The sequence below is a fragment of the Limulus polyphemus genome, unplaced genomic scaffold (assembly GCF_000517525.1).
Source record: "Limulus polyphemus unplaced genomic scaffold, Limulus_polyphemus-2.1.2 Scaffold3312, whole genome shotgun sequence".
Taxonomy (NCBI): domain Eukaryota; kingdom Metazoa; phylum Arthropoda; class Merostomata; order Xiphosura; family Limulidae; genus Limulus; species Limulus polyphemus.
Genome location: NW_013668922.1, coordinates 58003 through 72385, shown reverse-complemented (window position 1 = coordinate 72385; position 14383 = coordinate 58003). Strand labels below are relative to the sequence as shown.

The 14383-nt window shown below is 34.3% G+C and overlaps 1 protein-coding gene across 4 annotated transcripts in view; it reads right to left on the bottom strand.

Moving 5' to 3' along the window:
- Nucleotides 1-14383, bottom strand: part of LOC106469113 (C-Maf-inducing protein-like) — a 71866-nt gene that overhangs the window by 45060 nt on the left and 12423 nt on the right. For 2 of the 4 annotated variants that reach the window (XM_022397540.1, XM_013929568.2), the window contains exons 2-4: nucleotides 6660-6788; nucleotides 2112-2162; nucleotides 25-96 (exon numbers count right to left, since the gene is read on the bottom strand). In XM_022397540.1, coding sequence (XP_022253248.1) covers nucleotides 25-96; nucleotides 2112-2162; nucleotides 6660-6788 — 252 coding nt within the window. Of the gene's footprint in view, nucleotides 1-24; nucleotides 97-2111; nucleotides 2163-6659; nucleotides 6789-10739; nucleotides 10827-14383 lie in introns of those variants that run through there. The other 2 variants (XM_022397542.1, XM_022397541.1) reach the window with 2 other exon arrangements.

Here is a 14383-nt window from a genome sequence, read left to right as displayed (position 1 = left end):
CGGTAAACAAATGACTAAAGATACCTTTAACTCCTTTATTAGAACATCATATCTCTCGGTGCGGCTGAGCAACATCCGGTGACGTAACATGGTTCGCTGAGTGAAAAATAAAGACAAATTAAATTAACCTTTTAAACATATAGTTCGAAAGTTCCAATTACATAAAACACGGGTAATATAAATTAGATTAGTTGGGCTTCTTTCACACAGTCTATTTTCTAAAAACAACGAATGTGCTATATCTTATTTTGTGTGCGACAGTTTAATGTGTTATTGTGTATGAGCTATATATTATTTTGTGTGAGACAGTTTAATGTGTTATTGTGTATGAGCTATATCTTATTTTGTGTGAGACAGTTTAATGTGTTATTGTGTGTGAGCTATATCTTATTTTGTGTGCGACAGTTTAATGTGTTATTGTGTATGAGCTATATCTTATTTTGTGTGCGACAGTTTAATGTGTTATTGTGTATGAGCTATATCTTATTTTGTGTGCGACAGTTTAATGTGTTATTGTGTATGAGCTATATCTTATTTTCTGTGAGACAGTTTAATGTGTTATTGTGTATGACAGTGATGTAAGGAAAGAGTTGTAAAGCGGGAGTACTTGGTTAGACATGCAGATTTTTACAATGAGAGGCTGAAAGGATAAGGAGCTGCTAAAAGCAGCTCCCGTGCTGCTAAAGGCAGCTTAATCAGAGGGTTATGGGGGAATGGCCCCCCAGAAAATTAATATAATAATATAATTTATAGTTGCTATATAAATCAAATATATAAAAGTAGAGGTGCCACAGCATCCCCATCAAACTCGGTTTCGACGCCTTTTTCTGGATAAATTTGATACTTTTAGCTATTTGCTTTATTTATGTTTTCAAAGCCTTATTTACCAGTTTTGTGACTTCATGATTACTTTTCTGGATTTTATTATTATTATTATTAAATATAATAGCAAAGTAAATTTATTCATAAAATATAATTTCAAATAACTGTTTTGGGAAAATCATATTTTATACACGATTTTAAACAGATCTTAGCATAAAATAAAATTGCATGCGTACGTCAGTATATACGTGTAACTTGTGTTTCTTTGTTGTTGTTTTTCTTAATCTCTCAGAGAAACCGACGATGCTCTTAGGCTGCTTATAAATTTGTGCAGGTGTTAGAAATAAAATTCATTATATTTATTTTCTAATTTTGCAAGAGTGGTACTCGAAACCTCGGAATAAATGAAACACATTATTACTTGAATACTACAATAATACAGGTTCGAGGACCTAGTTTACAGAAAGACAGTTGTAATTTCTTATTGTTGATTGAATGAGAGAGAGAGAGAGAAGACTGGAAGTAAAGATAGACAAAACAAACATTGGTACAAAAGAACACAGAGACAAACTCTGATGAGTAGCAGGTAAATGAATGAATGAAAATAAAATTTTTAGATTTAAGTAAAATGAGAAACAACTATATTTATTGAAAAGAAGTGTACTTGTTGAAAATATACTGTATCTCACCGAACTGAAATTGCGTTGGCAGATTGAATATTAAAGGTAATACATACGATTTGCAGAATTAAACCGAAGAACGAGAAAAGAGCGTAGAGAAAACTTCATAGGCTAGTACTAGTTCTTTGAAACTTATCTGTGTGAAAGTGCCCAATCTGCTCTCTAAATCCTCATTCTTGTGCTACAGCTGACCAATCACAAACTAGATCGCAAAAATCCTTAAGTATATTTTTCCAGATTTGGACCGTGGGGTCCAAACGCTGGAAGTGAAACTTTAACTTTCAGGTGATATTAATTCTAGCACCCTCACAAGGCCCAAGTCTGCTCTGTTTTATATGTGAGTCATAACGTAACCCCACCCCACCCCCTCATGGTGACGTTGGATAAAATAAAACTATCGAAGGAACCAGCTGATAGTACTATTGTTCCATTCATGCTATAAAAAGTAAGACGTAGGGCTAAGTTAGCACATTAACTGTTCTGAATTTTCCTGGTTTTCAACTATAATTTTCATAGAAACTAAAATTTTGGGTACTATATTATAAGAACTATAAGAGAATTGGATGTGCGATATCTGCATATCACACGTTGATAAATTTGATCACTTACCTTCCAATATAAAGAGTGTAGCCACTGTTCTCGCATGTAAGGGTTGTTGACCTTTAAAAAAGTATATAAATAACCTGTAATACTTTATTTACGTTAAACATTTACGAAACATCTTAACATCTTAAGTTGTAACATAAGAATTCGAACAGTCTGAGAAGAAAAAAATTAATTCGTATATGTATTATAACTTTTTTATTTGTGCCTTGATAAATAACTTGCCCCCCCCCCCCGCCGCCTCAGCAGTAAGTCTGTAGACTTATAAGGTTGAACATCAGGTTTTAATTCCTGTGTCGGGCAGAGCATATATAGCCTATTATATAACTTTGTGTTTAACAAAGACAAAGAATAGTGGGAAGTGTGTATCAGAACTACATTTTGACATTCTTTGGTGTTACCTAGGAAGCGTGATGCCACCGAAAATTGATCGTTTTAGCCTTTACGACGAAAATATTCATGTACTTGTAAAGATATGTTCAGATTGGCGACTTACACTTTCTAAGACGGGATATTCCTTGTAATCAATGACATTGGAAAACAAAGGAATATGTATCACCCAGAAAGAGACCTGCAACAAGTGACATCATAGCCGAAGTAAGCAAAATGCGACGTTTTGTAACAGGTGAGAATTATTGAGCGCAAAGTTCAGTGAAAAGCGTCCACGTGCCTCAGGCAACAATAGCAACATAATCAAGATTGATCTCTGTCTGGAAACGAGGCTAACAGGTAACGATTCCGGTCATGCCTTCCGTTCAACATTCGCATACCTCAAGCAGATGGAGAATGAAACAAATATTCTTGTTATTCCATACATACAAAGATATGTTGCTCAAGTCGCATATGAATTTCTGTCTAGTCAGACTGTTGAAACGGGTGTTGGGAAACCATTTTCCTTGTACACAACATGGTTAATGGAAAGGAGGCAATGTAATGCTTTGGAGATGACAGCCTTACGACGGGACCTTTTGAAATGGAAACTACATTGTAGGGATATTGCCAAGATGCACTGTCTCGTAGAGCATGATCGTACGTGGCGACTTGGACTGTAACGACCTTGTGAGGCTCCAAAATCGTTTTAACATAACGTACTCAACTCTCCATATTGTCATATTGAAATATACCGGAACACTAATTTATGTATCACTCTGTACGCTTAGAATGAAAGTTAAAATAACAAATTAGTAATTACAACTACATTATTCACACCATATCCGATCGTCAAATACATTAACATTCTGTACAAGGAGGCTACATGAACAATAATTTATGTATCACTTTGTACGCTTAGAATGAAAGTTAAAATAACAAATTAGTAATTACAACTACATTATTCACACCATATCCGATCGTCAAATAGATTAACATTCTGTACAAGGAGGCTACATGAACAATAATTTATGTATCACTTTGTACGCTTAGAATGAAAGTTAAAATAACAAATTAGTAATTACAACTACATTATTCACACCATATCCGATCGTCAAATAGATTAACATTCTGTACAAGGAGGTACATGAACAATAATTTGGCCACATTATCTCTCCTTTTTTATCTCTTGAAATTTTATATTTTGTTCTTATTTATTTTTTGTACCCTTTATGTTTGTTTGATTGTTAAACTTCACGCAAAGCTTTTCGAGGGCCATCTGCGTTAGCCGTCCCTAATTTTAAACTAATAAACTTGAAGGAAGGCAGCTATTAAACCCCATCCACCGCCAACCATTGGGCTACCATCTACTAATAATATTGGAATTAACCATTACATTATAACACCTCCATAACTGCAAAGGCAAGCATGTTCGCCGACGGGTTTGGATCCCACGACCCGCATATGGCGAGTCGATCTCCCTAATCCTTTTATGAAAGACCTATTCAAGCTTTGTGAGAGGTACATAAGTTAAACCACTTACATGTTCGGTATTTTGACTTTTTCACTATCACCTGATTTCCAGGCAACGACGACGCCTCCTCTTGTAACCTGTTTAGCCTTTTTATCACATCTGTATTTTGATGAATGTTGTTCAGCCCAAACTTAAACCACTCTTAATTTTAGTCTTCGTTCTTCGTTGTTTTAAAATTTACAAATAAAGTAACATGTCTTGCAAATTATCGTCTTTATTATCTGTTCATAAAAGAATACAGACTGAAAAACAATCTTTAAGATTATACCTCATGAGTTAGTTGCAATGGAAACCCAACTCGCATATATTGACGGTAAGCCCATAATAGTTACCATGGCTACAATCATGTAAACTTTTATGTATGAATCGTTCATTTACGTCATCATATAAAAAATTAGAAAGTTAAAAGTGCTTTATGTTCTGAACTATAGACTTTGCAGTAATACTTTCATAACGATATGCACGTGTTCTGCTCTATTTGATTCCACCAACAGGTTCTAATTACAACTGCTTTTTCTGCTCTTCCAGTGCTCTCTATGTAATATAACTTTTTTGGTTTTTCGTTATTAACCTTAACATGATATGCTCGTCTGAGCTAATTCATTTGAGATTTTAAAATAAAGTTCAAAGTTTTAAATAAGCAAAATAAAGGGAATTTATATTCTAGATTAAATTTAAGTCAAAATTATATTATTTTTGTTTTAATGTTCGCGTTTTGATTATTATTATTGAGAGCAATTAAAAATTCGAAAGATGATTTTTCTGTCTGATATACCAAATAACCCGTGACAATAAAAAAGAATGTTAAAATATCAATACTCGAACACCTTACTTCAGCCATATAAATATAACAGCACTGTCTGTAACTACTTCGCAGAGTGCGGATGGATCTTCACCAAAATTTGAATGGAAGTTCATTAGGTCCATGCAGTGGTACATACAAATTTTCAGTTTTGCATTTTGTGATTTGTATGGGCGTTTCTTATTACTACTTCGCTCCCTGTAGATGGAGCCTCACCAAATTTGGTACGGAGGTTCATTGGGTCCATGAAGAGATATATATACAAAATTTTCAGTTTTGAATTTTGCGGTTTTTATGGGCGTTTTTACCACTACTCTTTGTTGATCTTCACCAAATTTGGCATGAAGGTTTGTTGGGTCCATGAGAAGATACACGCAAACTTGAGTTTTCACATTTTGTGTTTTACAGTTTTTATGGGCGTTTTTTACAATTACATACAAGGGAAGCAACTTTTCATATCCTAAGATAATCATGAATTTACATAACCTCCGTCGAGGGGACGAGTACTCCAGGTAGTGTATATATATATATATATTGCTATTAATTTTATATTTTTTCGACTTTCCGAAACAAGTCTCTTCTAATTATAATTTTCCAGCTGTTTGAAAGTGTACGGATATCAATCTAACGTTCGTTAATTGATATTCCAAATCCCCTTTATGTTGTAAACCAATAAACATATGCATTACAATTTGTTTAAAACATATATATTTATTAAATAAATAAATAATTATAAACTGGCACTCATATACTGAGAACTATTGACACTATAAGAACAATGTTCCATATCCCGTGTTGCTCCTGGAACTACTTTCACCTTTGCCATTCATGTCCTCTTTAATGTCCATGATTATAAATCATTGGCCGACACTTTAATCTACATTGTAGCAAACTTTTGCGAAGGACAGTGAGGTTAAACTTAGACCATCTTGGGAAACTTTAAACAAATCATACACTGCACAATGACGTCGACTTTCCAAACAGCGTTTAAGTACATCAAATGCAAAAAAAGTCCACTGGAAGAGTCCATTAGTATAACAAGACCATTGTGATTCAATTGTTTTCAGTCATCTTTTTCTTGAAAACAGCCATTATTTCGAAATGTGGCAGAATGTCGTGAAGTTTTTGCTTGTGAGCCTTCCTCAAATTCAAATCTTTATTGTTTTATTAACGGCACCCGGAAATATTCCAAACTTTATCGTGATGGCTTTTTGTGTAGGAGGATTCTTTTTCGTAATCATAACCATCAGTTTGCGTATAAGAGCATTTCCCATGTTGGCTTGGGGTAGAGTTTCGGAACCCATTGCTAACAACACCATTCTTTTTGAATTTTTCAGCTTTTGGAAAATATTCAAATGTCCTCTTCTTCAAATGTTATGTTGTTTATTTCTGGATTATTTAGCCATGTCGATGTACGAATATTATTTCTCGGGGCTCTAGCATAGTTATCAAGTACACAAATTACGCATGGTAGAATTGGACTATTGATTAGTTCGGTGATCGTGTGAAAAACTAAACTAGTATACAAATGTGAAACATGTCGACCATGGCGCTACCTCTCGTACCACCTACATTGGTATATGTAAATTGTTGTTACAATTGTAGTGTTTTTAACCTGATGGAATTCTACATATTCCTCTTATATACATATATATATATACTGCATAGTGATAACTTTCCTAACACATCGTTTATTGTCATATAAGAAATACCCGCATACTCATGCATATATAAAACCTAAACCATCTTCCACCATCGATTACATTAAAATAAGTTAATTTTATCACGTGTCATTGGAAACTTTATCAGCTTATGAAAGCTTCAACATATGGAGGTGAACATCTCTTACCTGTACTACAATAGAACCTTCTGGAATCACTAATCTAATGCATATCTTCCGCGAAGACGTCCAGTTGGGAAGACAATAGATCTCCTCAATCTGGGAGTAAAAAATGGGATTTTCCATAAAACCGCTAGGCTGTAAAACATAAGGTGAAACCGTTTAGCACACACACACATATGTATTTTACAAAGGCAGAGATAATTGTTTATAGGAACAAGGAACTCTGTTTGAATAACTTATATCGGAATAGGTAAGATATATTTACACAAAAACATAAAAAACTGTTTATATAACGTTGTAAACCTATTTTATTGAACAGGAGATTTTTTCGTCAGAGAGAGAAAAGTATTGAATTCATAAAAAATAACTTAGAAAAGAATAATGAGCATTGATTTCTTGGTAATCAACAACACAATTATCTAATAATGAATATTTTTGTTCCATTTTAATTTATTAAAAATCTGTCTTCGAAACCAAAGATAGGTGGAGAAATAATAGTTTAGGTACTTCTCCCCTGCCTTCCTCAGTGGACGCAGTTTATTTATTGTTCGACATATCAAACGAAGTAAACGTATTATTGCAGCCACGGGATGCGAATCAGGAACCCGGTGCTTAGTAGTCCGGCACTCTAGCCACCAGACCACACAATTTTTACTATTGATGTGTAACTTTTGATGCACGAAAAATAAATTCATCATTCTTGCCATTCAAAATTCTATGAAACTCTTGCATAATTTATCATTCTATGTATTATTTACAACATTTTAATATAGCTTGGTTATATCGTTATACCATTAATACCACAATTTCTCAATTCGAAATAATGTTTTTTAAACGAGTTTTCATTAAAACCATAATTAAATGTACAATATAAGTAGTGTAACATTGCGGAATCAGTGATTTCAAGTCGTCATCAACTTCATGGTATTTTATATTGAACTTCACAAGATATAACTCACAGATAATTATTTAGATGTTACACTTCTCATGCGAAAGTAAACAAGAGTTATGCATTTAGAAGAATTGGAGAACCTTATATCAATTTCTGGAGCCGATTTTGGCCTCAAAATACTGTACTTACGAAAGCCATTATTTACATCTAATCCATATATTCCATATATATATATATATATATATAATATTGTTTTTATTTTAACCCAAGTTTCGCCTTTGGAGCTTCATCAGAGTTAATATATACAGTTGATGAAGCCACAAATGTGAAGCATTGGTTAGAATATTAAAAAAATGCTTGTATATACAACTGGAGTATAAAGGTAGTTTTTCTAAACTTTTATCAAAATATGTAAATCTCTCCAGTATGCTCTATAAATTTTGAAAGACAACAAACAATTTACATCTAACTTATACAAAAGCCATTATGTGTCACGTCACGTCTGATTTCTCCAAATAGGGGAGTCATAAAAGCCAAAATGCAGTTATCCAGATAGAATAGTTCGATTACTGTCTTCCCATTACGATTTTAGTGACGAGGTGTAAGGGGGCCGTGATACCTTATAAGTGTAGTGAGTATTTGTATAATAAGACTAAAGTAAAGACAGTGTGGGATCACCTTGCCTAGAAAATGTTTTCGTTTACGGATTTACTGTTCAGTTAGTGATACCTGAAGAAGGGCATTGCCTGAATCGTTGTATCCACAATTATATATATTAATATATATTTATATATATATATTAACTCCTTAGTGGTTTGACCTGTGACATACTTCTTTTCATTTTTTCAACAACCACTACGTGTAATTTCCTACACAATTTTAACAACAATATTAGGTTATACTTTTGTTGCTACGCAACATGATATAACAGCTATTATTGGAACGTATTGTTACCAAAACGCACTACTTTTTCTATATATTACAAGTTGTTGATCTAACTGATTACAATTCTTCCTGTTATTCGTGAAACCCATACAATGGCACGGTGTATGTTATAACCTGGTAGCATAACCTTAATGCCCTAATGGTTTATACATTTGATATTGCTAGATGTTGATGCAACTGGAGGAGGTGGGGGTGGTAATACTTTCCAAGCCATTTTTGACGGGCTATACGCTAGTGATTTTATAAACAAAACGTTATATTAATTTATTACACAAAACCGCTGCAGTAGTGATTTCAAGTGTGTTAAAAAGTGCAAAGTTTGTTCATCTGAACGATACTGCTTGTTTTGTTTGTATTTAAGCACAAAGCTACACGATGGGCTATCTGTGCTCTGCCCACAACTGGTATCTGAACGATACCTTATGCACAAAGTGAACTAACCAATCATGCCAGTGGCCTTTATAGTGCAGGTATAACCATCCCTTATTCTGAGATACTGGCTAGAAAGAAGGCAACCAGTCAACAACATCCGCCGCCTAAAATGACTATTTTAACTTAAAGGAGGGACAATGAGACTCATTGTCCCTCTTATAACGCACCCACAGTTGAAAGTGCGAAGTGCGTTTTGTAGTACCACGTGTTGAATAAGGTTCTCAGTTCCCCAGTTCGATATACTTACCATTAAGTCACGCTTGAGCCCAGTTTTTAGGAATGTTTCGAATGGTGATCATGAAACATGATACAACGTTACCTAGTAATTTCAGACTAACTTATCCAAGATTTGGAATTTTAAATTACGGACTTAAAAAGTCGATTTGGACAAAATAAATATTTGTTAAAAGAGACAAGTGGAGTGCCAATTAACAATGGTATCTTTGATATTTTTAACCAGTATTTTTTAACTGTTTTCGGATGTTAAAAAAATAACAGAAAACTCAAACTCTATGACCGAATTTCACCAACAACATGCAAACAAACAACACAGCATGTGTTTATAAATAAATTAAGGATAACTCTCCCTATCTACTGAGCAGGGGCAACGACATGTTATTCTTTGGCGAAAACATCAAATGGCAGCTTGGTATATAAAATAACGATACTAATTTGTATCTTCTGTGACTATTTAACTTAGCTTTCAAATCATGACGTCACCGGTTCGGAACTCTAGTGCTTTCAAACAAAAAAAATATCTAACATATTGCGTGACAGTAACAACACGAGCCTTATGAACAAATGACATAGGCAGCACTAGCAAAAATTAGAACCTACATAAATTATTTTTTCTACTCTGTACTTCCACAGCTTAAGAAATATGTCGTATGGAATTAGTTACAAGACAAGTTATCTTAACAATTACTGCTTGCTGGTTATTGACGAAACAAGAAGAAAAATTGGAAAGTTGTTTGTCGAGTTCGCTGAACAAAGTAAAACGCGCGTAATGTGTTGAAGTTGATATTGACAAAAATTAATCAGTCCAACTGTATAATTGTTTTACTTAATCAATTATGTATACGACTAATATTAAGAATGAAATGATTCTACTTTGTGTTTATCTCTCTTGGTTAGGAAAGTGTTGGAACCAGCTAGTTTCAGTGAACGTAATACCACTGATCAGAATAGTTAAGATTACAACATTTGTTTGGTTTGGTTTGAATTTCATGCAAAACTACACGAGGGCTATCTGCACTAGCCGTCCCTACGTTATCAGTAAAAGACTAAAGGCAAGGCAGCTAGTCATCACCACCCACTGCTAACTTTTGGGATACTCTTTTACTATCAAGTAGTGGGATTGACCGTCACCTTATAAATCCCTCCACGACTAAAAGGGCGAGCATCTTTGGTGCGACGGCGATTCGAACCCGTAGATTACGAGTCGAGAGCCCTAACCACTTGGCTTTGCAAAACCTTTTGCAAACTGGTTCTAGTATCAGAAGATATTAAAATACCGCTCTTAGCTGGTGTACAGTCTAAATTGGTAGTAATTTTATTATAGACTTAACATTTGTTTCTTGTTTTAGGTGATTATTCAAAGTTTCTGTTTTGGAGGTAGCTAACTTCCCATCACGAGGACGAAATTCAATGCTATAAGGAAACTAAGAGATGTTCTCGTTGACTGCAACCATAATCTCGGGATATAAATAACGATAATATCACTTTGTACATATAGACATCCTGTTCCGAACCTGCTGTGCCAAGTTAATCTCAGCCGACATATTTATGAGATCAAACAGAACTGCTTTAATACATACCCTCCGTGATGACGTCAGTAATATTATTTCTCCTACCCTAGATTTCCGTTATGCCATCTGCTATATCATACACAAGTTCTAGTCATCCCTGGTTAGTCATCCCGCGGCAATATCGATTGGCTAACAAGAGAGCGCCACCACAGTAATAGCATTTGGTATGCACATTGAACTGGTTTATGGCGGTAGGAACGAATTATTTAAGAAGCGCATGAAATAAAATCATACATTAATACTTTGCTGAGGTTTATATGATATAGTGAAGTATACAGACTGCGCATGCGTGGTATAATGGAATTCTAATTTGAATTCGCGTTTTCCTGTCCTATGTGACATACACCTTATCATAAGACATCAACTCAACGTTTCGGAGTTAGTGTATACAACATATCATAGCTTTGAAATACATGACATATACACCCAGGTTTTTTATTATAGATGAATAGTGAGTGGTAGGTCATAGCCAGCTCTGAAAAATGCGTGTGGTAGAGGTGTATTTATGAATTTTCATATTTCTCTATAACCACATGAAAATTACCGGTACTTGTTACAAGTTACAACAACTTTTACATCTGAAGTACGACCAAGTTCTAAAATTCTCCAGTTAGCTGATAACTGAATTGCTAGTTGAGATAAGCCTATCTAAACATTAATTTATCATGTTCGAACTGAAAACTTTAACAAAACGTACTTAAACTTTACTATGGACGATGTTATCTCAACATGAAGTTTAACTCCCACCCTAGTGGTTCAGAGGTAAGTTTGAAGACTTATAACGCTATAAACTATATTTTGAGACCCGTGGTGGGCACAGCACAAACATTCCATTGTGTAGCTTTGTGTTTAACGACAAGAAAACAAACATACATTGATACGTGAACATACTTCACACACAACACATGTATACATAGTTACGTAAACATATTTCACACACAACACACACATACATATACACATAGATACGTGAACTTTCATCTCACACAACACATGTATACATAGTTACGTGAGCATACTTTACGCACAACACATATATAGATAGTTACGTGAACATACTTTACACACAACTCACATAATAAAAACAATGATTACCAATTATAACGATTAAAACTTTGTTTTTACATGAGAAGAAAAAATTAAAAAAACATGATTAATTTGATGCCATTTTATTTTTAATTCTAGTTTGTTTAACCAAAAACGACAAATTTACAAGCTTTAGATTCATATAATAGCCAACTAAATCATGGTCTACCGAAATATTTATAAAGTTACTTAAAAAATGTCGTGAGTTATTTTATTCATGGCAGTAACGAGAAACTATAAAAAGAGATAAGGATTTCTGACCACATTTTGTTACTTTTTAAACGTATATTCGAGGAGAGGTATATCAAAACACATGCAATTAGGTATACATTCACACATGTAAGAACATGCATATATCGCCGTGATAAAAAATAGATAATTACAAGACACTCCCTTAGTGATATAAATCTTTGTTTGACAGGTGGTTTTTTTTACTATTCTTTAAATTATTACGTGCCAGGGTAAAGAACCTAACGTCATGTATAATACAATGAATTAACCGCCGACGGAGCTGGCACAGAATGTAACCTTAAATCTAGAAAGACGTCATACCAACGTACTGATGTCATATATGACGTAAGTGGAGATCCGGTATCTACAGATATGTTTCGCATCTATATATTTCTGTCTAAATTAATGATTTAGATTTAAGATTAGAATTTGAGGTCAGTACAAGTGTACTTTTTACTGTGTGCTACAAGAAACCGTATTACAAAAACTACATGCACTAGAAAAATAACATTTACAAAACAGTAAATACTGAAGTAATTGTCACGTTCATCAAAATGAACGTATAAGGGCTTTTAAAAAGGTAATATAAAACAATTTAACACACAGTAAAATAGAAAAAAAAGTAAAATGATCATTCTTAGTTTACTGATCCTGAACATGAAGAGTTTCTCCTCCACAAAGCAAAAGGAGGTCCTATTGAAAACGAAACATTTACACTTTAGGAAAAACTTTTCTGTGCAACAGCTGAGGGTTAATCGCAATTTTAAAAAATGTGTTCAGGTCTCATATTTCCCTAGGATCCACCTTTTTCATGTATTGTCGATCATGTTCTTTCTGACAATCGTTATTACGCAGTACTGCCCACATCACAAATTCGATTGTGAAGGACAAGGTCGATTGTTGACCAAATATTGTTCATAGACCCTCCATTATACGTTACGTGGACATTGACTTTCAAGATCACGCGCAAACCTAATACACATAGTCGCTTCTCGGGTTTGTCAGAGAAATGGATAGCATGAATACCAGTTTTATTCTCCGCAGCTGTGGACTTAGACGTGTAAGTTAATGTGTCTTGGCCATATATAGTGCAGGAATTTTATCTTGCGTCATTATGTTTTCTTGATAGTAATTATATAGTTTATCTTTGTTTTATTGCCCAATAAAAAACTTTCTTCTTAATTTTTGTACTGTGTTTGTCACCTCAAGGTCGGTACTAGTTCGATCCTTTCTCATTGAAATTGTGACTTACTTTAGTCCAGTTAAAAGCATTTTTCATACAGTTTTATGCAGATTCCTTTCTCACCAACGTATACTTTAAGCACTTGCGATTAATTCTTTTTAACAAGCGATAGATCTTTGTGAACTATATTAGGTACATTTGATTTGAATATGCGTAACAGGCCCTTTCTGAGAGAGTCAATTTTCGTAAATTACCAGTCTACGGATTTAGGTAATGATAACAGATATCCTTGATGTGAAAGGGGTGTGCTGGCCTTCCATACTCACCGTGTAACTGGTGTGCCTCAGGCTTTGCATCTCTGATATTTCGCCCACGGAATATCCTTCTTTAAAAAAACTTAAACGTGGCTGGAATTTTGTTTGAAGGAAGAGAGCACAACACGAAAGTTGCGAGATCTTCCCAACAACGGTGTTCGATCGCTACCCTTTAACTCCGCACGAGAAAGGATTTGTCTCAGTGGATGTTTAGGATTTCAAGTACAAGAGTTATGTCTAGCTGGGTGCCGTGGACTTAAGGAAGTAAGCCGTGAAGAAAGTCCGACGAAGGCACATCGGATTTCTTTTACTTCTGTCGTTGAGAATATCTGTTGTTTGAAGAGGCCAAGGCATGCCACACAAGCATCCAGTTCCAGTTCTAAAAATTCATGTTGATGAATTTCAAGTGAAAGTAAAAATTAATAAAAAGTAATTAAATGGTAGTTAAACTAATTAAATTCAACGATCAAATATATGATGCTCTTCTTCGGTAGAGGAATAAACACTACAGCCAAAGTATCCTCGTGGGATATATATATAGGGGATAAACCAGCGGCTGTGGCGCCACGACTCATTTTATCAAATCGTTATAATAAATTGTAATTAACCTTCTAGCACCAGAGCCATAAATTTGAACCACAAAACCTATTCTTAGTATGTTATGATAAAACTTCTGTAATTTGGAACCAGACAACCTGATATTCTTGGTATGTTATGATGAGACTTCTGTACTATTTTGAACCAGACAACCTGATATTCTTGGTATGTTATGATGAGACCTCTGTACTATTTTGAACCAGACAACCTGATATTCTTGGTATGTTATGATGAGACCTCTG